Source organism: Emys orbicularis, chromosome 1, assembly GCF_028017835.1.
Source record: "Emys orbicularis isolate rEmyOrb1 chromosome 1, rEmyOrb1.hap1, whole genome shotgun sequence".
Classification (NCBI taxonomy): Eukaryota; Metazoa; Chordata; order Testudines; family Emydidae; genus Emys; species Emys orbicularis.
In genome coordinates this window covers 77,913,654-77,935,847 of record NC_088683.1, presented here as the reverse complement: position 1 = coordinate 77,935,847, position 22,194 = coordinate 77,913,654, and the positions used below count along the sequence as shown (strand labels likewise).

General features: G+C 40.0%; 1 protein-coding gene across 1 annotated transcript in view; it reads left to right on the top strand.

Annotated features, from left to right (window-relative positions):
• Positions 1 to 22,194, top strand: part of PPFIA2 (PTPRF interacting protein alpha 2) — a 627,181-nt gene that overhangs the window by 117,969 nt on the left and 487,018 nt on the right. Inside the window, exon 3 of the mRNA XM_065422644.1 lies at positions 7,957 to 7,999. Within this exon, the coding sequence (XP_065278716.1) occupies positions 7,957 to 7,999 (43 nt within the window). The remainder of the gene's footprint in view (positions 1 to 7,956; positions 8,000 to 22,194) is intronic.

Below are 22,194 nucleotides of genomic sequence, written 5' to 3'. Positions count from 1 at the left end.
AGACTTCCCATGATAGAAAATTTACTGAATTCCTGGGTAATGTATTTCAGGGATTAATTCTCATCAATGTTTAAAAATTTGAATCTTGTTTCTTGCCTCAAATGGGTTCCAGGGTTAGCCAGATGCAGGTGCAACATTTTGTCAAAGTTAGACTCAGGACTCATAGTTTGTCAGACCACTCTGTTTTATTAGCACAGCGCTCTGCTAATACATTCAGATAATGTGAGCCCCCATGCAAGATTCAAACAGTCTTATTTATACAGATAAAAGGGTGCGAACTAAACAAAGGGACAGAGAGAGCAAAATTGTAAAATTTGCATGGGGCACAATATGCATATCCTGCTTCCTTATTAACTTTTATGGATCTAAGGCTAATGCTTCACCAATTGCCCTTAAGTGGGGCAATTCATTAAGCAGTTAATGTCTGCTTTCCTGCCACATGGATTGCAGCATTTCTCATTTCTACTTAAAGGTACATACAGCATTCTTTAATTCATTCTATTTCTTTAATATAATTCATTCCACTTTCACAATTTCTAATATCTAATCTGGTGCACCCAAGCCAAGGACCATATTAACAAGGTGCCTGTGTACTTCAGTTTATTTGCATGTAAATTTTAAATAATTTGTACAAAAATAAATACACATGCCCATAATACTTTCTATTGTTCTTATATGTACCTTGATAGATGCACAGAAACTGGGTTGAGTTCCCTCAGTGATGGGGGGAGGAGGTGAAAATCAAGGCATTTGCAGAGCCATTAGAGAGCACAAACAGATTCAGATTTCCAGCCATAAGTCTCCATGAGTCTCACCACCATTTCTAAAATACAGGGAAACAAAGGGATTACTATTTATTTATTTGTCAGACAGAATAACACTTAGCAAACAAATAAAATGGCAGTATTCTGTCTCAGAGGGCTTACAGTTTAAATGAATGACAACAAATGGCATTAAACAATGAGAAGGGGACTGGATACAGAAGGATAATTGCTGCAGAAGTGAAAGATCACGAGATGTGCTTAACATTACATACATACTTTTTTGCATTTTTAATCTACATTAATTAGAAGTATTATGTTTACGCTGAGGCCTAGCGGGAAGAGGTCAGCGATGGGAGAGTGACCAAAAGCAGAAAGCCTTGAAGAAGAATTTGAAGGCAGTTGCACGGTGCACAGGATCAGTGAGGATGTTCCAGGCTAGTGGATGTCATTAGAAAAGGCCCAGAGTTTCTTCTGGGGAAAGGAAACAAGGTGTACTGTGTTGGCAGACTGTAGGTCATGACTCATGAATGGTTGGAGACGACAGATAGGAGCTAATAAGCAGGGCAGAGCTGTGAATCACTTTGAAAGTGGGGAGTTTGTGATACAGAAGGAGATCAGAGAAGGCTTTAATAGTCTCATTGTTGAAATTCAAGAGCCACGCTTCTGAGGACTGTATTTGATTGTGGGGGATGTACTTTTTGGTATCATTTGATCTGGTACTTCATGTTCATCCACATTTGACATTTTGTTGAATACCAACACTTTTAATCTTCCAGTTTTGAAAAACACATAAAATTCTACTTTCCAAATATCCCACTTTAAATAGGGCTGTTGATTAATCACAGTTAAATCACAAGATTAACTCAAAAAATTAATCACAATTAAAAAAATTAATCGTGGCTAATCACAGTTTTAATCGCACTGTGTAATAATAGAATACCAGTTGAAATGTATTAGATATTTTTGATGTTTTTCTACATTTTTAAATACACCTCTACCCCGATATAACGCGACTCGATATAACACGAATTCGGATATAATGCGGTAAAGCAGCGCTCTGGGGGGCGGGGCTTCTTTACCGCGTTATATCTGGCAGCGGGGCTCGGGCGGAGATTTAAAAGGCCCGGGGCTCCCACAACGGCCAGAGCCCGGGGCTCTTTAAATCACCGCTGGAGCCCTGCCACTGCTACCCCAGGGCTCCGGCAGCGGGGCTCTGGCAGTGCTTTAAAGGGCTCAGAGCTCTGGCCGCTGCGGGGAGCCCCGGGCCCTTTAAATCACCATTGGAGCCATGCCGACGCTACCCCGACGCTACCCCGATATAATGCAGTTTCACCTATAATGCCGTAAGATTTTTTGGCTCCCGAGAACCGCGTTATATCGGGGTAGAGGTGTATATTGATTTCAATTACAACACAGAATACAAAGTGTACTTTATATATACTTTTATATACAAAGTGTTCACTTTATATTATTATTTTTATTACAAATATTTGCACTGTAAAAATGATAAACAAAAGAAATAGTATTTTCAATTCAACTCATACAAGTACTGTAGTGCGATCTTTTTGTCATGAAAGGGCAACTTACAAATATAGATTTTTTTTTGTTACATAACTGCACTCAAAAACAAAACAATGTAAAACTTCAGAGCCTACAAGTCCATTCAGTCCTACTTCCTGTTCAGCTAATCGCTCAGACAAACAAGTTTGTTTACATGTCAGGAGATAATGCTGTCCACTTCTTATTTACAAAGTCACCTGAAAGTGAGAATAGGCATTCGCATGACACTTTGTAGCCGGCTTTGCAAGGTATTTATGAGTCAGATATGTTAAATATTCATATACCCCTTCATGCTTCGGACTCCATTTCAGAGGACACGCTTCCATGCTGATGGCGCTCGTTTAAAAAAATAATGCATTCATTACCTAGTGATTGAATTCCTTGGGGGAGAATTGTATGTCTCCTGCTCTGTTTTACCCACATTCTGCCATATATTTCATGTTATAGCAGATGACCCAGCACATGTTGTTCATTTTAAGAACACTTTCACTGCAGATTTGACAAAACGCAAAGAAGGTACCAATGTGAGATTTCTAATGATAGCTACAGCACTCGAACCAAGGTTTAAGAATCCGAAGTGCTGTCCAAAATATGAGATGGACATGCTTTCAAAAGTCTTAAAAGAGCAACACTATGATGCAGAAACTACAGAAACCGAACTACCAAAAAAGAAAGTCCGCTTACTGCAGGTGGCATCTGATTCTGATAATGAAAATGAACATGCCTCAGTCCACACCGCTTTGAATCGTTATCAAGCAGAACCCGTCATCAGCATGGATGCATGTCCTCTGGAATAGTGGTTGAATCATGAAGGGACATATGAATCTTTAGCGCATCTGGCACGTAAATACCTTGCAACGCTGGCTACAACAGTGTCATGCAAACGCCTGTTCTCACTTTCAGGTGACATTGTAAACAAGAAGCGGGCAGCATTTTATCTCCTGGAAATGTAAACAAACTTGTTTGTCTGAGCGATTGGCTGAACAAGAAATAGGACTGAGTGGACTTGTAGGCTCTAAAGTTTTACATTGTTTTGTTTTCGAATGCAATTTTTTTCATACATAATTCTACATTTCATGATAGAGATTCCACTACAGTACTTGTATTAGGGAACTGAAAAATACTATTTCTTTTTCTATTGTTTAACAGTGCAATTAATTGCAATTAATTTTTTTTAATTGTGCGATTAATTGTGATTAATATTTTTAATCACTTCACAGCCCTAATTTTAAATAAAATTTATTGAATGATTCATTTATTAAGTGATCTGCCTCAAAGAAGTTCTTCAAACTTGTTGGGACTTTATAGCAATAGAAGAAAATGGAAAACAAATGCCTTTCTAAAGGCATTATTGATTATTGCTTTTGGCAGTTTTCCAACAGTCCTGTAAAGTTCACTGCCACATGCTTATCAAAAAGCAGTAACTCTGTGACGAACTCAAATCTTTGCATAACATTTCCATTTTTAACACAGATTATTAATTACTGCAATTCTTTTTCTGCCAATGCTTGTTCAAGATTTTAAACAAATTTGTGTGGTTGTATTTTCTTCCCACAAAACTTCTAGTAAATGAGTTTATTAGCAGGAATGTTCATTGAAGCTGGCAATTTTAAGCAAATATGGCTTATTTGTGAATAGTGAATTTTGTAATCATTGTGAACACTGAGATGAGAAATTGGATTCTAAGTTATACTCCTTCTGCCAAGGGACAGAAACATGTAATGTAAGTGTGTCCACTTGAAGCGGTTTTAATGTTGAATGTCCAATAACTTAAAACAAAATCTGCTTTTGGAACAAGCTGCAAATCAAGAATTGTTCACAGAAATAAATTTGGCAAAAAAAAATTCACAATGATAAATAGACATGGGGAAAGAATCATGATCTGTTCATGCACAATTCACAAACACCAAAAGAGGTATAATCCATTGAAGAAATTGTTTAATATGAAATTTATTCATTCCGCTGTTGCTAACAATAGCTACCTGAGACTATTTGAAGCTAGAATTAAGATTAATATTTCTATCTGCTCATCATTCTAGAGAGCCTTGATTTGTAAGTAACTGGGACCTTCCTGGACTCTGAAACCAAAGAGATTATCTGCCCACACCCAGATTCATTCAGGGTCCAGGGTTACCCACAAAGAGAAAACAGAGCCAGAAATTACAGCCTGGGGGTCCCTGAGATGCTTCATCTATCTCATGTGATGATACTGCATGACCTCAGCCTGCCCATCAACTGTCCCACACAACCCTAGTCAATACTGTACTTCATAGGGTGATTTGAGATGTAGACGTTACTAGGATGGGAATAGGAGCCTGGGTGGTTCCTCTTCTCTATAAGAGCGTTCTTGGGATAACTCTAACCCTGGTGGTTAGGAATACCATTACCTCTCAATTCTGCAGCATATGGATGTAGGACAAAATTCCCAAAGAAACCTACAACCCTTCAAAGAAATCAGGAGCACACCCACTCAAGTTAGGGATCCCCCGATTCAACAAAACAATTCAAGTGCTTAATGTTAAAAACATATTGATGTTTTCCTGAATTGGAAGCTAAACCAAGATTTACCCACCTTTTAATGAAAGCATGCCTAACTACCATGTAATAAATTTTTTTAAACATACTGCTCTTTACAAAATTAGATGTCAACTTATTTCTCCTGATTTCCAAAAGTAACATTTAAAGCCTATTTACCAACAGATGTACTATATCATTCAATGTATGTATTCCTTACATTTTTATTGTATCTAGTTAGTGAGGCCTTACACAGCAGTATTCAAAATAGTTACAAAGGTAGTTATTTTCCTGGACTTTTTTCTCCTATGTGTTACACTTTTTCTTTTTGTTTTGTTTGACATTTAGGAGCATGTTGAGGAATAGCAAAAGAAAAAAATCATCTGAAAGACAGTCAGAATTAAACATCTCACTTTCACTATTAAACACAACCATTCTTCCCCATATGATAAAACTTGACCTGGGTAGGTCTGTCCAATTGTTTTCTCTTTTTGAAAAGCAATTCTGAAATCCGCCATGGGGAGGAGACATATAGGCACAAGAGAGCTTGTGAATTCTTGAGAGGGGCATTTCAGTTAAATAAGAATACAACCCTATCTTTGTCTGTCTCGGAGCCTGAGCCAACCCCAAAACAACCATATCTGAAAATTTTAAAAAAAGCAATGTTCAGGGTGGAGGTGCTTGGGAAAATTCCCCTGCCCTCTCCCTCCTCCCCGACTCCCCCCACACATAAAAGAAATACATCAAAACATTCAAAAATTTGGTCGTATTTTTATTTTAGTTGTGGTTGTTGAACTGAAAACCCTTTTTATTTTTATTTTTTTCATTTACTGAAAATAGTCGCCCTTGAGCTTCGGTTTGGCTCCCCCACCGAAGGCAGTGGGGCTCAGGCTTCGGTCACCTTGCTTGGGGTCATGTACTAATTTTTGTTGTCAGAAGGGGTTGCAGTGCAATGAAGTTTGAGAACCCCTGAGTTAGAGGAAGAGTTGAAAATAGACTCCAGGTATTCTGACTTCCAGTCTACTAACCTAACTACATCATTATCCATGCAGAAACATATAATTGACATACATATTGTCTAAAGGCAAGATGTTCAAAAATATCTAAGGTATTTAAGAGTTATTCCACTCAGCACTGCAAGGCCTAAGTCCAATTTTCAGAAATGACGTAGGCACTTTCTAAATCACTTTTGAAAATGGTACTTTGGTCAATGAGGATACATCTACATTGCAAAAATAAAACCCTTGGCAGCGAGTCTCAGAATCTGGGTGAATTGGCTTGGGCTTGTGGGCCTAATGCTACAGGGCTAAAAATAGTAGTTTAGACATTCCTGGTTGGCCAAAACCTGGGGTCTGAACCCGGCAAGGCGGAGAGTCTCAGAGCACTGGCACCAGCTCAAGCGGGAACATCTACAGTGCTATTTTTAGTACCATAGTGCAAGCCCAAGTTAGTTGATCCAGGCTTTGAGACCTACTACTGCATTATTTTTTCAGTGTAGATGTACCCTAACTCACTCAGGTACTTTTGTACATTTTACCCTGGATCTCTTACCTGAGTACATTCAGCTAGAATGCGTCACATGCAGAACTCTCTGCGTATATGGCCATTTGAAACCACTCATTTCTAGTAAAAATAGATGGTATTGTGTTTAAGGTACTGGATTGGGACTCAGGAGTTGTGATCTCACTTTCTAGCACTACTGCATTCCACCTGTGCCACCTTGGACATGTCACTTGGGCACCAAAGCTCATAGAAATCAATGGAAAGTCTCCTATTAACTTCACAGGGATTTAGATCATACCCTTAGAGTCTTCTTCTACCACCTTTACATATTTTTAGAAGTACCTTACCTCCTGAAGATCCCCACTGAAGTCAACAGGATTAGTCCCAATGCCAGCCACTATTCAGAGTGAGTTAAGCTGGCCAAAATGGGCTCAATCTCTGTGTCTCATTTCCCATTTATGAAATGGGGGGTGATTATACTTATGTACCTTATAGGAATGTGGTAAGCATAAAGTCAGTAAAGTTGTGAGGCACTCAAAGGGCCACGTTACAACCTAAACAGAGACATATAATAACAACGATCAGCAGCAAAATTCTGAGTTCAGATGGAGAAAATTGACTTTAATGGGAGCTGTGCATACATCTTTGAAGGCAGAATTTGGCCCTTTACAGGATGTACAGCATTACATTTATTGGATTTAGCCCATTCTCATTACCATTTACATTTGACAGAATGTTTTTGAGATGTACTCCTGTGTTTTGAACTGCCCTTAGTCATAAACAATATTTTTTTTTCTGACAAAGACCCCTGTATTGCAATTGCTAAGCAAATTAAGAGAAACTGCAGTAACAATCTTCACTGCAAAAAGAGGGAAGCACATTTCATTCACTGAAGTGTTGTATGACAGAGGTGAGCAGGAAATATACTATGCTTCAGGACATTTGTGGGAGCAGGTATTGGACAGAAACTGTGCTATTGTGTGGGTCACTTCATCCTAGAGAAGAACAAAGGCATAGGGACTGACTCATGTCCACTGATATCACCCAGCTGGTGGGTCAAGTAACAGTAATTCTGTAAGGAGCAAGAATATAGTAGGCACTGGCAGGCTACTGTAGCTCTGGGAGGTGGCCTATAACTGGCCAGCAAATCACACAAAGTGGCCAAATTAGGCCCTATCAGTGGTGAAGCTAGGCCATCCCATGGGGATGTGTAGATTGTGTACCTCTCAGGGGCTGCTGTAGAGTTTTAGCCATTACAACAAAACTTGCATTTCCCCAGAAAAACAAACAAACAAACAAGAAAGGTGTCAGTAATCCCATAATCTGTTCCCTCCCAAAGAGTCATGCGTCCCAGCCACACAACTGTCCATGAGTGGAGGGACTGTGTGTATATTGCATCCATCCCCACACATTGTGCTCCTAAAAACAACTCTGGCCCAATGTATCCACACTGACTTTTTTTTAACCATCAACTGCCTCTTCTACTTGGATGGCTCTCACATGTAGGGTACCACAGAAGTCATTATCATCCTTCCTGATCAACTGTGCATAGAAGGGCTAATGAGGAGACATGAGCTACAGTCTCTTGAGCATGCTGACAACAACCAATTTTAAGTCTCCATTCTGACCTGGCTGGTTCAAGTGGAATGAATGGCCCAGTAGCCATTGACACTGGCATATGGATGTGAGCTAGGTAGCTGCGGAAATATTCAGAGTGACCTAAATGAGCACTGGTTAAAAATGCAAGTGGCTAATGCTTTAGAGGGAATGAACAGAACAGGGCAATTATCAAGTGATCCATCCCCTGTCATCCAGTCCAGCTTCTGGCAGTCAGAGGTTTAGGGAAATGCAGAGCATAGAGTTGCACCCCTGACCATCTTGGCTATTAGCCATTGACAGATCTATGCTCCATGAATTTATCCAATTCTATTTTTGAACCCTGTCACGGGGCAAGTCCCTTCTTGGGACAGGGTGATGGTAAAGATGGCCCCACGGCTGAGTCTATACAATCATTGCTTGTCTTGGGATAGCTTGGCCTAGGGGTAAAAGTCAATATGGTTGCCCTCTCTCAGGGCTGTGTGGCCTAGCAGTCAGAACCAATAGGGCTGCCCTGTTCAGCAGGGCTGTGTGTCAGTAGAGAAGTGGGCCACCACTTGTGGGGGGGTCGGGGGGGGCAGTATGGTGGCTGGGTAAGGGGACCCAGGCCCTCCCTGCTCCACCGGGTCCTAGCTCAGGGCCCTGTCAGTGGCAAGTATGCCTGTCACTGGGTCAGCGGGTAATCTGCCTGAAACACACAGACCCCACGCGGCACAATAACTAGTCCCTCCGAGCTACTTCCTACCCTCTTCCTGATGCAGTAGCCCTGGCGTCTCCGGGGTCTCTGGGCTCCTCAGTTAGTGCAGCTCCCAGCAGCTCCAACAATTCTTGGGCATCCTCTGGAGTCTCAGCGTCCCTGGCTTCCACCGTCTGTGGCTTGTGCAGTTCCCGGGCTGGAGCCTGCAGTGTGAAAGAATGAGCCAAGCTGCTCTCTTTTATATCAAGTGTCCAGCCGGAGTATGCCCAGCAGTGCCGCAGAGGCATGGCCTCCTTGGCCCAGAGATTAGAGTTAACTTTTGTGGTACCAGTGTGGGGCAAGTGCGCCCCGTCACAAACCCACTTAATTTTTTGGCCTTCACAACATCCTTGGCTACGAGTTCCACTGGTTGACTATGCATTGTCTGAAGTACTTCCTTTTTGTTTTGTTTTTTAAATCTATTGCCTATTAACTTCATTGGGTGACCTCTGGTTCCTATGCTATGTGAAGTGCTACGTAACACTTCCCTATTCACACTGTCCACACCATTCATGATTTTAGAGACCTCTATTATATCCCCACCACCACCCCTTTGTTGTCTCTTTTCCAAGCTGAATCATACCAGTCTTTTTAATCTCTCCTCGTAGGGAAGCTGTTCCATGCGGCTAATAATTTTTGTTGCCCTTCTCTGTACTTTTTCCCAATTCTAATGTCTTTTTTGAGATGAGGTGACCGGAAATGTACGCCCACACTTTCAATACATGTTACATGGAATTATATAGTGGCATTATGATATTTACTGTCTTATTATCTATGCCTTTCCTAATGGTTCCCAACATTCTGCTAGTTTTTTTTGACTGCCACTGCATATTGAGCAGATGTTTACAGAGAATTATTCACAATTACTCCAAGATCTCTTTTTTTGAGTGGTAACAGCTATTTTAGATACCATCATTTTGTATGTATAATTGGGATTATGTTTTCCAATGTGCATGACTTTACATTAATCAACACTGAATTTCATCTGCCATTCTGTTGCCCACTCACCCAATTTTGTGAGATTCCTTTGTAACTCTTTGCAGTCAGCTCTTAACTATTTTGAGTAATTTTGTAGCATCTGAAAACTTTTCTGTCTCACTGTTTACCCTTTTCCAGATCATTTAGGAATATGTTGAACAGCACTGGTACCAATACAGAACCTTGGAGGACTCCACTGTGAAAACTGACCCTTTATTCCTACCCTTTGTTTCCTATCTTTTAACCAGTTACTGATCCACGAGAGGACCTTCCTTCTTATCCCATGACTGCCTACTTTGCTTACTAGCTTTTGTGGAGGGACCTTGTCAAAGCTTCCTGAAAGTCCCAATTCACTATATCCACTGGATCACCCTGTCTATGTTTGTTGACACCCACAAAGAATTCTAATAGATTGGTGAGGCATGATTTCCCTTTACAAAAACCATATTGACTCTTCCCCAACATATTGTGTTCATCTGTGTGTCTGATAATTCTGTTCTTTACTATAGTTTCAACCAACTAATTTGCTGAAAGTTAGACTTACCGGCCTATAATTGCCAGGATCGCCTCTGGAGCCTTTTTCAAAAACCAGCATTACATAGCTGCCCTCTAGTCATCTAGTACAGAGGTTGATGTAAGCGACAGGTAACGTAGCACAGTTAGTAGTTCTGCAATTTCATATTTGAGTTCCTTCAGAACCATGAATACCATGTGGTCCTGATGACTTGTTATTAGCTTCAGTTGTTAAATAGTATGATAGTGAAAACCTCCCTTGGTACTGACACCAGTGTTATTCACCTAAGGTTTGAGCAAGGTGAGTGTTCTCATTTTCTGAAAGAAAGGGATGATGCATACCCTTTTCAAATCTTCTGGAATGTGACTGGTTTCCTAAACTTTTCTATGAAACCAGTGAACCAGGTCCTGTCCTCCACACTTAAGCAGTTCTGATGAAATATTTTCAAGACCACTTCATAATTGTTTGGCTGCAAGCATCACTTCCTCTTATGTCACCAGCATGTTCTCTGCTGGGATCATTTTGGGATTAAGTTGTAGTTTAAATCTTGATAGGGATTTGTTCATTAATTCACAAAAATGCACATGCCAATGCTTAAGTTGTGCATTAATATGCTGGCAGCAGTCTCCATTTTTGTTCTTAACAGGCAGAAGCCACAAGAATGGATGTCCAATTAGGACGTTTAAAGTCTCAAAGATCATTTCTGGTCATTTCTGTTGAAGGCTTCCTCAATGCACTTCCCAATACTATTCCATCGTTGATTATGATCATTTCAACAGGCCCTCTTAACTGCTAATTCAATACATCTTGATGATAGACTTTGCAGCTGCTTTTGACTCAATGCATCCATCAGCACTGTGAATACTGCTATGCCAGTATGGGGTGCTTGAGGACTTAGCGTGCGTAGCAGAGGAATTGTACTACGGTATATTCAGATGTGTAAGGGTCAATGATTGTATTACAGCCTGGTTTTCAGTAGAATCAGGAGTACACCAGGGATATGTTCTTTCATTTACGTTATTTAATATCCTAATAAACTATCTGATTACAAAGCCAATTGAGGTCAAAGTAGGTGGTGTAACATTTACATTTTCATCTTTAGAAGATCGAGTATGTAGATGATATTGACTTGCAGCTAATGCTGTAAGAGTGGCAAAAAACTGCAGAATCTATGGGATTTAAGATCAATGGCGATAAACCCAAAGCTATGCATGCCTCCTAGAAAATGCAAGTGAATGACCTGCCCATGCTGCATGTACATGGCAATGTCATTAAATGGGTGAATAGTTTTAGCTGTATGGGTATCAGTTGACAGCAGGAGGTTCTATATCCAAAGAAATCCTATCTGATTGGTTTTGCATCAATGGCATTTCAGCTTCTGTTTGTGTGGTGGAAGGTCTGTGTGACAGCTAAGATACAAGAGTTCAACACAATATGATAAGTTATATGTAGCAAAAATATGACTGTTAAAAACAGCTGATAAGAGGAAACTAAACAGTTTTCAGTGTCAAAAGTCAGAGTCAAAAGTTACTTAACATCTGTTGGTTTGATTTAGTCACAAAATGAGAAGATACTTGGATGATCCTGGCAAGTTGCAGTTTTGCATCAGTTGAGAACAAGATGACTGCAATGGTGGGGTCATGTCCAACATGCAGAAGAAGATATAATTTTACAATAGGTTTATAGAACTGAGGTTGATGGAAGTAGAGCATGAGGCCAACAATGAATGAGGTTGGAAGATGTAATTTTGAGGGATTTAAGAAGCTTAAATCTTCTCAGAGTGACTCTTGCTGAAGGAAAAAGACTTGAAATGGACCACTCCTGGTGGAAGTCCATTCTACACACTACCACAGCTGTACCATAACCATGTGAATTTGCTGCTCATGTTGTTGTTGTTGTTGTTTGCTGTTTTTTAAAGGAAAGACTTGGAGTCTGGATGTTCTTAGCTGGGCAGGTATTTTCTATTCTTTTTGCTTGCTTGCAGTTTAGTTTCTTATTTTTGGGTATTTAATTTTTTGTACAACACCTAGCGCTATTAACAAAATTGAATAAAAAATGTTTAACAAGAAAAATGAAATAATACTGTCCACACAATATTAGCTATGCAAACAGCTACTTGTATTAAGAGCCAAAACATTACATACTAAATGCCATTTCTCTTTAGCATGGATCACAGACTCTCCCAATATGATCATAATTTCAATTTTCTGCTGTGAACATATTTTAGTTCAGCTTGGGAAAATCCTCTGGCACCCACTTAAGGCAGAGTCTCTGCAATTTTGCTGCAAATTTAAAGCAGAAATTGCTTTTACCATGCAAACAGGGAATTTGTGGCAATCTTTTAAAGCAAATAATTGAAAAGCTTTTGGTAGAACTTCTGGTCTCATATTTATTTAAATTTTGTAGCTAGACCTTTACTATCCTGATTCTGTAAAGCTTGTGGCACATATTAAGTACAATATCTACCATCATTTAAAAGTTATAACTAGGGTAGTGGTTGAAAAGGGAAAATAAGCATCAATATGGTGTATCAACTTTCCCCCACTACTTGCTTGCTCTTCTCCTTGTGCACCCAGCAACGGAAAAGTGACAGAAATCACAGCTCTCGCTCTGTTCTGAGATTTGTCAGTTACACTCTGCTGTTACTCACACAGGGAGCAGAGTAGCAGATTAGGTGACCACAGAGAACACATCAGTGGTATGAAGCCACAGAGAGCAGAGCAGTAGGGGAGAACCAATCAGTAATTAGTTTGGGAGGAGAGGATCTAACCATGGATCAAGAAGAGGGGATATGAAGCACAAAAATGGATAACAGAGAACAAGGAACAAAAGAGAAAAGGGAGTGAAATTACAAAAAAAAAAAAAGAGAGAGAGAGAGAGAGAAACGAAATCTTGTGATCAGAGAATGAGACAAAACTAATGCCACATACACCAGGCTTTTATTATCCCAAGGATAACATGCACTATATAATACCCCATTACGCACCATAGGCCATATGCTGTAGGGAAGTCTAAAAATGAATGTAAATTTCAAAGCCATCAAATCAGCAGCACATCAGAAAGGGTATTGCCTCCCACTGCCTCTGCTGATGGAGTAGATGAGGCCCTGATTAGAGTCCTCTTTCTGACACGTGTGACTATTTAAAAGAAAATGGTGTCTATGGAGGGTAGGAGTGGAACAGTTTGTGTCATGCTGTGGGTGTGGCAGAGGCAGCTATATTTTATTTTTATTTCAGATGGGCTGTATTTGTATATCATGGCATTTCAAGAGTTAGAAGTTAGTATCTGGAGGTGGGTGCTGTTGTGTGCTATATTTTTCTTTTACTCCTGCTGCACTGTTCCTTTTGTGTTGTTGGGAGTTTGATGTCGTGAGAGAAATCTTCTGTTTAAAATACAAGCTGCTTCTCAAAAAGTAAAGAACTCTGCACTGAGAGGAAAAGACCATTAGGCCATTTGTTGGGGGGAAGACCCACTCTAGGAGGGAGAGAGGATGTACCACTGCAAGTATGCAGATGATGGGCTGTGCCTTGAACTATAGCTGGACAAACTTTTTTACTCAATCTGTGCGTGTCTGTGTTTTGTTTGTTTTAGGGCAGAGGTTCTCAAACTGTGGTCCGTGGACCACCAGTGGTCCGCGAGCTCCATTCAGGTGGTCCGCGGATAGTTCCCTCTAAGGTACACGCCTGGGTGGCCACACACAAGAGAATGAAGGGCCACCCATGTAATTAGTCGAGCCACGCAGGTGTGGCTCCACTAATTAGGTGCCTGGACCCTGGAGAAAATGCACAGGTAAGCTGAGGTGGTGGCCTTGGGGGAGATAGGAGGTAGGTGGAAGGGGGCAGTGGGGTGAGAAGAGGGGGTGGGGGAAATTTGGGATGTGCAGTGCTGCGGTGGTCAGAGAAAGAGGCAACTTTCCCCAGCTCCAGGGCTGCGGCTTCTGGGGAGAGACCTCCCTCCTTCCCAACCCCAGCTCAGGGGCTGTCGGGGTGGGTGGGGAGAGGGCACATCCATTGCATTAGAAAGGTAAGACTACTGATATTAAAATATGAGTTGTGTGCTTTTATTTGTATAACAAAAAATGTTTATTATTAACATTTTTTTTATATAGTGCGTTTATCCAAAGTGCTTTACAATAGTTAGCTAATGGTACAAACAACATTTGGAAAGATCATTAAGTGGTCCACTGAGACCCTCAGCAATTTTCAAGTGGTCCGCAAAAAGAAAAGTTTGAGAACCACTATTTTAGGGTTTGGGAGATTTTGTTTCTTTGTTTGTTGCTATTTTTTTTTTACAAACAGGGTTGTAGTGAAAACAAGTTTCCATGGTAAATGTCTGTTCTCAACCTTTTTGTGGGGTCCAGTCCCAACCCACAATTTGAAAACCACTGCGACTCACTGTGTTATCCTGGAAAAGTCACTTACCTTCTCTATACTTCAGTTTGCCCATATGTACAGTGGCTATATCCAGATACCTTTTAAGGTATTTTGAGAGCTTCAGGTTCTACAAAAAGTGCAAATTTAACAAATCTGTTTTTTTAATTGAACATTAAGGAAGATTTAAACAGGTACCATTTACAGAAAATAAGGTTATTTAATCCATAATTCTTATAGAATAAGTGTTTTATCATAAAATATTGAACTGCACACACCCTAGGATTAGTAATCAAACAAAAGCATAAAGCTTCAAACAGAATTCAACTATTGGTTCACACAAACAAATACCACAGAGAGGATATCAAATGTTCAGGCAAAACACATAATAAGCTAGAAAACAGAAAGGACGTACGCCACCAGTATTGTATTTGAATACACCGAGCTGGATTTTTTTCTATCAAACCTAAGTCCAAAAGTTCTACATTTTAATTATACTTTTAAAATAAGTCTTACGTGCCTTATGGATTTCCTTTTGTTAAATAATCAGATAAATACTAATGAATTTATTACTGTGGCAGTAGCTAATGAAGGTACATTGTAATGTTGTTCTTTACCACTTTTATTTGTAGACCAAAAGGTCGAATTCTTTATATTTAGTCTTCAGTGAAACTACTCACATAAGTAATGTTTGATTTGAACCACTCTGCTCTTGTGTAGTGACAGGGTTGCTTGCACTTGGAGTTCAAGTAGGATTTGTAAGAAAGAGCACCACCTTGTGGCAATATAGGCTGATTGTCAAAGGTGCTGTGTGTATGCAGCAACTCTGAAAATCTGACCAGTAGTCTGTACTACTGTAGTTTTAACACTGAGTCAGTGAAATAAAATTAAAAGAGGAAGATGAGGAACATTTCTTATGTTTTATGATTAGTGCATATGGAGACTGACATTTAAATCACAACAAAAATGAAGAAAGTTCCCTGATTAGTCAAAACTGGCCTATACAATAGGGATATTTTTATACACTACTTTCTGTGATAAAAATAGAGGCTAGATTTGAGACTGGCCTTGCATAAATGTGGAAGAGAGACAGGGAGCAAGAAACCCTCCAACCCGCCTTTGTAGTTCCGCACAGCGAGTAGTCTGGAGAATGGGCTTTGTGCTTCCTGAAGCTAGTACCACCAAGAGAGAGGCAGTAGTCTTCCCCATGGAGGACAACTTGGGGCAAGAGCTACTGCCCTTTCTCTGCTAAACCAATGTGGCTGAGCTGAACTCATGCTACTGCCATTTCTCTGCTTAACCAATATAGTAGAGCCAGCCTGCAAAGTCTATAATGTGCTCTTTTACAGGGTATAACAGGAGGCACTCTGGCTTACAGTCCAAGAAGTACTGTAAGCCATAACTGAGTTATGTTAATGGCACAGGGTCTTTGAAGATCATGACATTCGAGCAGACACCAAGCTTCTTGTTTATCAAGCTGTTATTCTCCCAACACTGTTGTATGGGTCCGAAACTTGGACAACCTATAGACACCACTTGAAAGTCCTTGAGAGGCACCATCAACGCTGCCTTCGTAAGATTCTGCAGATCAAATGGGAAGACAGGCGCAACAACAGTATCGAGGCAATGATCATCCGTCAGCAATTCCGCTGGACTAGTCACATTGTCCGGATGCCAGACCATCACCTTCCAAAACAGGTCCTGTTCTCTCCACTGAAAGAAGGGTACCGTAACGTGGGTTGACAACAGAAGCGTTATAAGGACTTGCTGAAGGACAACCTAAAAAAATGTAATATTGACATTGATACTTGGGAGACACTTGCCCGGGATCACTTAAAATCGAGTGAAGTCCTATGTGATGGCCCCCTGCATTTTGAACTTGCTCGCCAACAAGCCAAAGAGGACAAGAGGCACAGGAGGAAGGAGAGACTGGTCTCCAGTCATGGTCAACAGCCTCCTGCTGAGTCTGAAAACATCTGCCCTCATTGTAATAGAACTTGTGGTTCAAGGATTGACCTTATTAGCCACCTGAGGACCCATAACTCCCATGGAAGATGATCATACTCGGTAATGAGTGATCGCCCCATCATGTTAACACCTTTAATCCATATATTGCATCGAAATTAATACAACAGTACTGTGCCCTGTGTGAGGCATAATCCCTTTATAAACTCCAGCCAAGGGTGGTTTGCCTCTGCACTCATTCTTCCCAGCCACACTTTTGCCCACAATAGTCAACTTCCAGTTGATATACTCAGGTTTATCAGTGTAATTTAAAAACATAAAGAAAAGAAAGCAACATCAAATATCAGGTATGCAACCAATTTTTTGCTAGCTAATCAATTGCTGTATGCCCCTTACGAAAAATAAAATTTTCTTAAAAATTCAACAAAACAAAAGCCAGCTTGTTTGTAAGAGCATCTGAGCCTTTTAAAGTCCTTTATTTTTATGGATAAACTGATGGAATATGCAGTAGGCCTTATTGTGGAGCCGAATAGAACAGTTATTTAAAATAGACCTTGTATTGTGTGCCTCGCTCAACAGTGAGCAATTGTCACAGTAGTGCTGCAGCATCCATCAGACAATCTCATGGCATCAACATCAGTCATTCTGGTATAATAGCAATAAAGCCATTGTCACAGGAGCAATGCTTTGAAAAAAATCTCAGATTTATTTCTGAATTTACCTAACAGCAGGAGGCTCTGACAATGTTCTATTCCACTGACATCTGTTAATTATGTAAACCTTCTGGCAGGTGTGGTCATTCAGTTTTCTAGGGATTTCCTTAAAGACTTAACACTGGGTCGAGCCCCAGAAATCTGGGAAACTATGAATACCTCCATGGGTGCCCAAATGAGTAAATCTTCCCCACTTGCAAGCACAGAGTCCAGGAGTTACAACAAAGAGAACTTTATTTGGTGGGTGGGGGTGGAAGGCAACAGAATGAATTTGGGAAAAACAACAATTAACCAGTTCTATAAGGTTCTATGAGGTCTTCACAGGACCACCCCCCGTCCTCCTTAGGCTCTTGTAAGTGGCTGATGTGTTCTGGCCACTTTGTTCCTCCCCAGTTCCTCTCTCACAGTTTGCTCTCCTGGATTGAGGAAGTCCCACGATTCTAGCAGGCCAGTCTCCCTGGGCTGCTCTGGAGCTTCTACTACCTAACCCAGATGAAGTAATTTCAGCTTTAATTGCTGGGTACGGAGGCCTGGCCTAGAGACCCTTGGATAAGCTGCTGCTCTCTGCCATTTCAGCTGTTGCCTAGCTCTGCCACTACCTTCCACCATCTGGCCCCTGGAAGGTGCTGCCGCCATTCTGTGCCATCCATTGCCTTGGCGCTGCTGCCACTGCTGCTCTTTCGGTCCACCAACAACAACCTGCTGCAGTTGCCTTGGAGCTGCCAGCCATCTGCACTATCCACGTCAGTGGTCTCAGGTCAGCTCTTAGGAAGGGATCAGTGCAATATAGGACCCTTGACAGCATCCTCCCCATCAGAGAGGCACTCTCAACGGACGGCAGAAGACTCCTCCCTCTCCCCAACCCCCCGGCCCCTTTCTTCCTCCCTTAGGTCTGTCGAAGACCAACTGTGCCTAAGAGCAGTCTCAGTCAGGGTGACTCCAGAACATTGACTGTCTTATTCTTGTATTGCCCAACATAATCCATTGCCTTGTATTGCCCCAAAACTCAACATTTAAGTGAATTTTAATCAAAATTTCTCAAGCCATCATAAAACTGAAATGTAAATGAAGTCTTGTACATTGTCATCTCCTTTTTTTCTCCAAAAGATGTGGGCAGAGAGAGGTCCCTCCCCAGTGGAGCCCTGCCCATCTTTAGTCCTTATGTGATGCTGGGCTGCTCTTCTCCCATTTCACCAATAGATGGCAGCAGCGAGATCCCTTTTCTCTAACGCTTCAGGCCATAGGGCAGAGGTCGGCAACCTTTCAGAAGTGGTGTGCTGAGTCTTAATTTATTCACTCTAATTTAAGGTTTCACGTGACAAATATATTTTAACATTTTTAGAAGGTCTCTTTCTATAAGTCTATAATATATAACTAAACTATTGTTGTATGTAAAGTAAATAAGGTTTTTAAAATGTTTAAGAAGTTTCATTTAAAATTAAATTAAAATGCAGAGCCCCCCTGACTGGTGGCCAGGACCCGGGCAGTGTGAGTGCCACTGAAAATCAGCTTGTGTGCCACCTTTGGCATGCGTGCCATAGGTTGCCTACCCCTGCCATAGGGCTTACAATTAATGAAGAATTGTTCACTAGGAGTTCACTTATAGGAAAATTGAACTGAGTTGGATTTCATGCTCCTAATTCTCATTTATACTAATGCTAATATGTCAGCATAAAGGAGAATTAAAGTGGGAGTACATATAACTTGCACCATTTTAAGGCTTCTTTTATACTGCCAGAGTGGCATAGAGTGGCCTTAGCATATGTCTATACAGCAAAAGCTCTGCATAGTCTAACCTACCCAGGCAAATCCTGTGCACAGGGTAGCTTACTTGAGCTAACTTCAATCCAGCTAGTACAGGTAATGTACCAGTGAAGACAGTGCAGTGTGGGCTTCAGAGCAGGTTAGCAAACTAAGTACATACCCAGGGTCTGCGCTGTGAAGCCCACACTGTACTGTCTTCATTGTTGTTACCCACACTAGCTAGATTTAAAATACCCTGGGTAGGCTAGGCTGTGCTCAACTTTTGGTGTGTAGACATACCCTCATTGTACATGAGACTCAGGCCCTAGGTTTCCATTAAATTTGGACAGTGATTATACTCCATATCAACTGCAATTGTTTAAAATAAGACCGTAATCTGGCTCATATACATAATTAAATTATGCTAACCTTTTCACTGAAATCATCAAGAAAACTTTTGGGTTATAATGTTTATGGAGTTTTATGCAACGATATGGGTAGGCCAAAAAAATAGAGACAGTCACCTCAGTAGCAACACACAACCTCTACAGACGAAAATGTGATGCAGGTATATAGCAAATAATATCCTTCTGTCCGAGAGGTCAGTAACTAGACTGGAGACAGAATAAAAGTATCAAATAAGAACACAGAAAGAACACAGAAATTGCCATACTAGATCAGACCAGTGTCCATCTAGCCCAATACCCTTACTCTGATAAGACCAGTTGCTTCAAAGGAAAGCACAAGGATAAAACTGTAGGAAAAACCTGCTCACAGTGGAAGTTGCTATTTCATTTTTACCTCCCCACAACCCATTAGTTAGAAATTGACTTGTGTTCTGAGGCAAAACTCCTGTTTGTTTTTGAGTTTTTTTAATTCTTCTGATTTTAAAGCTAGATATTCTTTTTATTCATACAAATGTTCAGTCCGATTTTGAAACTGATTAAACTGTTGACATCAGCAATATCTTGTGGCAATGAGTCCCATTGATTAATTTTGCATTGTGTGGAAAAAAAATTACTTTTATGGGCTTCAAATTTGCTACCTTTCAAATTCACTTCCTGCTGCTGGCACATAACTGTGGCTCTTCAGTATCGTTTACATTCCTCGATAGTCATTTAGTGCGTACCCGGCTTGCTCTTGTCTACACATAGGAGTCAATACTAGTGCAGCTGCACCAATTACTGGCCACCAACTAATGAATTAGAGCTACTCAAAAGAACGAAGTATAAGTGTCTCTCTTTCTTCTGGGCTTTGAAAATTACTGTCCACATTCATGAAATATTAGAAGTAACCGCAGAATCAGGAAGCTGAATGAAATTTGTGGCATAAATATGGAGTTTCAACTTGTTACCTAGGGGAGATAAAGGTACGGTAGATAAGTATAGTGTGCCTACAAGTGATTTAGATGCTGGAAACTTTTGTGCTAGTTATTGCTTCAGCTCACTGCTGCTCAGGTCTAAGAGTTGTGAAAAGTTTCTCAGCTTTAGCAAAAGCTTTTCCTCTTTTGACTGTTCCTTCTGGAGATGAGATTCTCTCTCTTTTTTTTTTTAAAGCATATAAATATGCAGCTAGGAATGGAACAATTACAGTCATGTTGGGAGCGGAACAGGCAGTTTAACTTTATTTTAATTTTATGTGGGTTGTTTATTATGTCTTGTTTCTGGGGTTAGAAATGACTGAAAGCAGGTTCCGTTGTGTTCTGTATTTTTCTTTTACTGATCCGGAACTTTCTTTGTGATATTGGGAATTCAGTTCACAGAGCAAACTTGTTAGAACTAGAATTTAGAAAAATACATTTTTTTTCAGTTATCCTAATATATTCCATTTTTACCCACAGTGATCCTGGTTCTGTAGGGACAATCATACTCTTGCAAGCTGAACTTGCAGGAGAAAACAGAATGTGTACTGGTTCCAGGAACAGCTACTGAATTTCATATTGAAGTCAATGACAAATTGACCAGGATTTCACCTCTTGCATTTAAATACATACAGAATTATAACAACTAGCTGAGAACTTCTGTAAAGGATATTTGGTATTATCCATTGGTGTGTGTATATATATCAGTGATTTTGAATTAGCATAATCCCTTATGTTACTAATATTAACTACTCACATGAATAAAGTTACTTACAGGTGTAAGTGTTTGCAGGATTAGCTGCTTAGAGCTTTTCTCCATATTAGATTATCCAAAGCTTAACAAAAGACTAATCCAAAATGAATTCCTAAGTGCTTCCTGCTCTGAACTCGTTGGCAAACATTTTTATGAGTGTGTTAAAGATTGTTTACACCTTACTTTACTGCCTTTACAAAGCAATGCCTTGAACAAAACGTTTAACAAATTTAGTTTTGATAACTGCTGTTTTGTTAATTTCAGACTACCGCTGATTTTTACTCCCTTTCCTACTGTCTTGAATTTCTGTTAGAAATGCTTTTATTTTTAAACAACACACAGAATACAAAGTTTATATTTAAGTTTAGAAAATGCTATAAGGGTCAATCCTTCAATCTTTTTGTGGGCAAACTAAATTGACTTGAAGCAGAATTTTCATCACATAGGGACCCCGTAAGCATTGTAAGGCGGAACTGTAACATTAATATAGGTAGGTCTTTGAAAAGAAACTAATAAAGGGTATATAACTCAATATTTTATTATTTTTTACAATAAAGACAAAACATTTTAACAAAGATGTCTACAGAATTAATACCAATATATTTATGTAAGAAAATTGTTAAACTATCTAGTATGTATTTGTAAAGTATTATGCTTGCTAGAGTTACCACTATTTGACTTTTAATTAAAAACATTCCAAAAAGAGGCCAACAGTGAGTAAATTGAGGCTTAAATATAATATGAAACTGTGCTTATTGGTGTTAAACCTTGGGCAAATTTACATATCTTTTCCTTCACTTGCAATTAAGGATTGAATCCTTCTGCTAAGAGTTCTATTACAGATGCCAGTGAACGCCTGCAAAATTGTTTGATTTCTTTGCCAAGCAAGGAAATATTTACCAGGGGAATAAAAAATATATGTTGGAAGAGAAATTGCATCATTATTGATACAGAAGCCCTTCTTGGTCTTCAGATGGTCCCGATAGTACTTTCTTACAGAGATGCTCAGTTCTTACCAAAGAGTATTTCAGGGAAAACACATTCAGAGTAATTAGGGTGAAATGCAACAAATGTGTATTTGAAACAGCCCAGCATCAGCATGTTAGAATGTATTTACAGAAAAA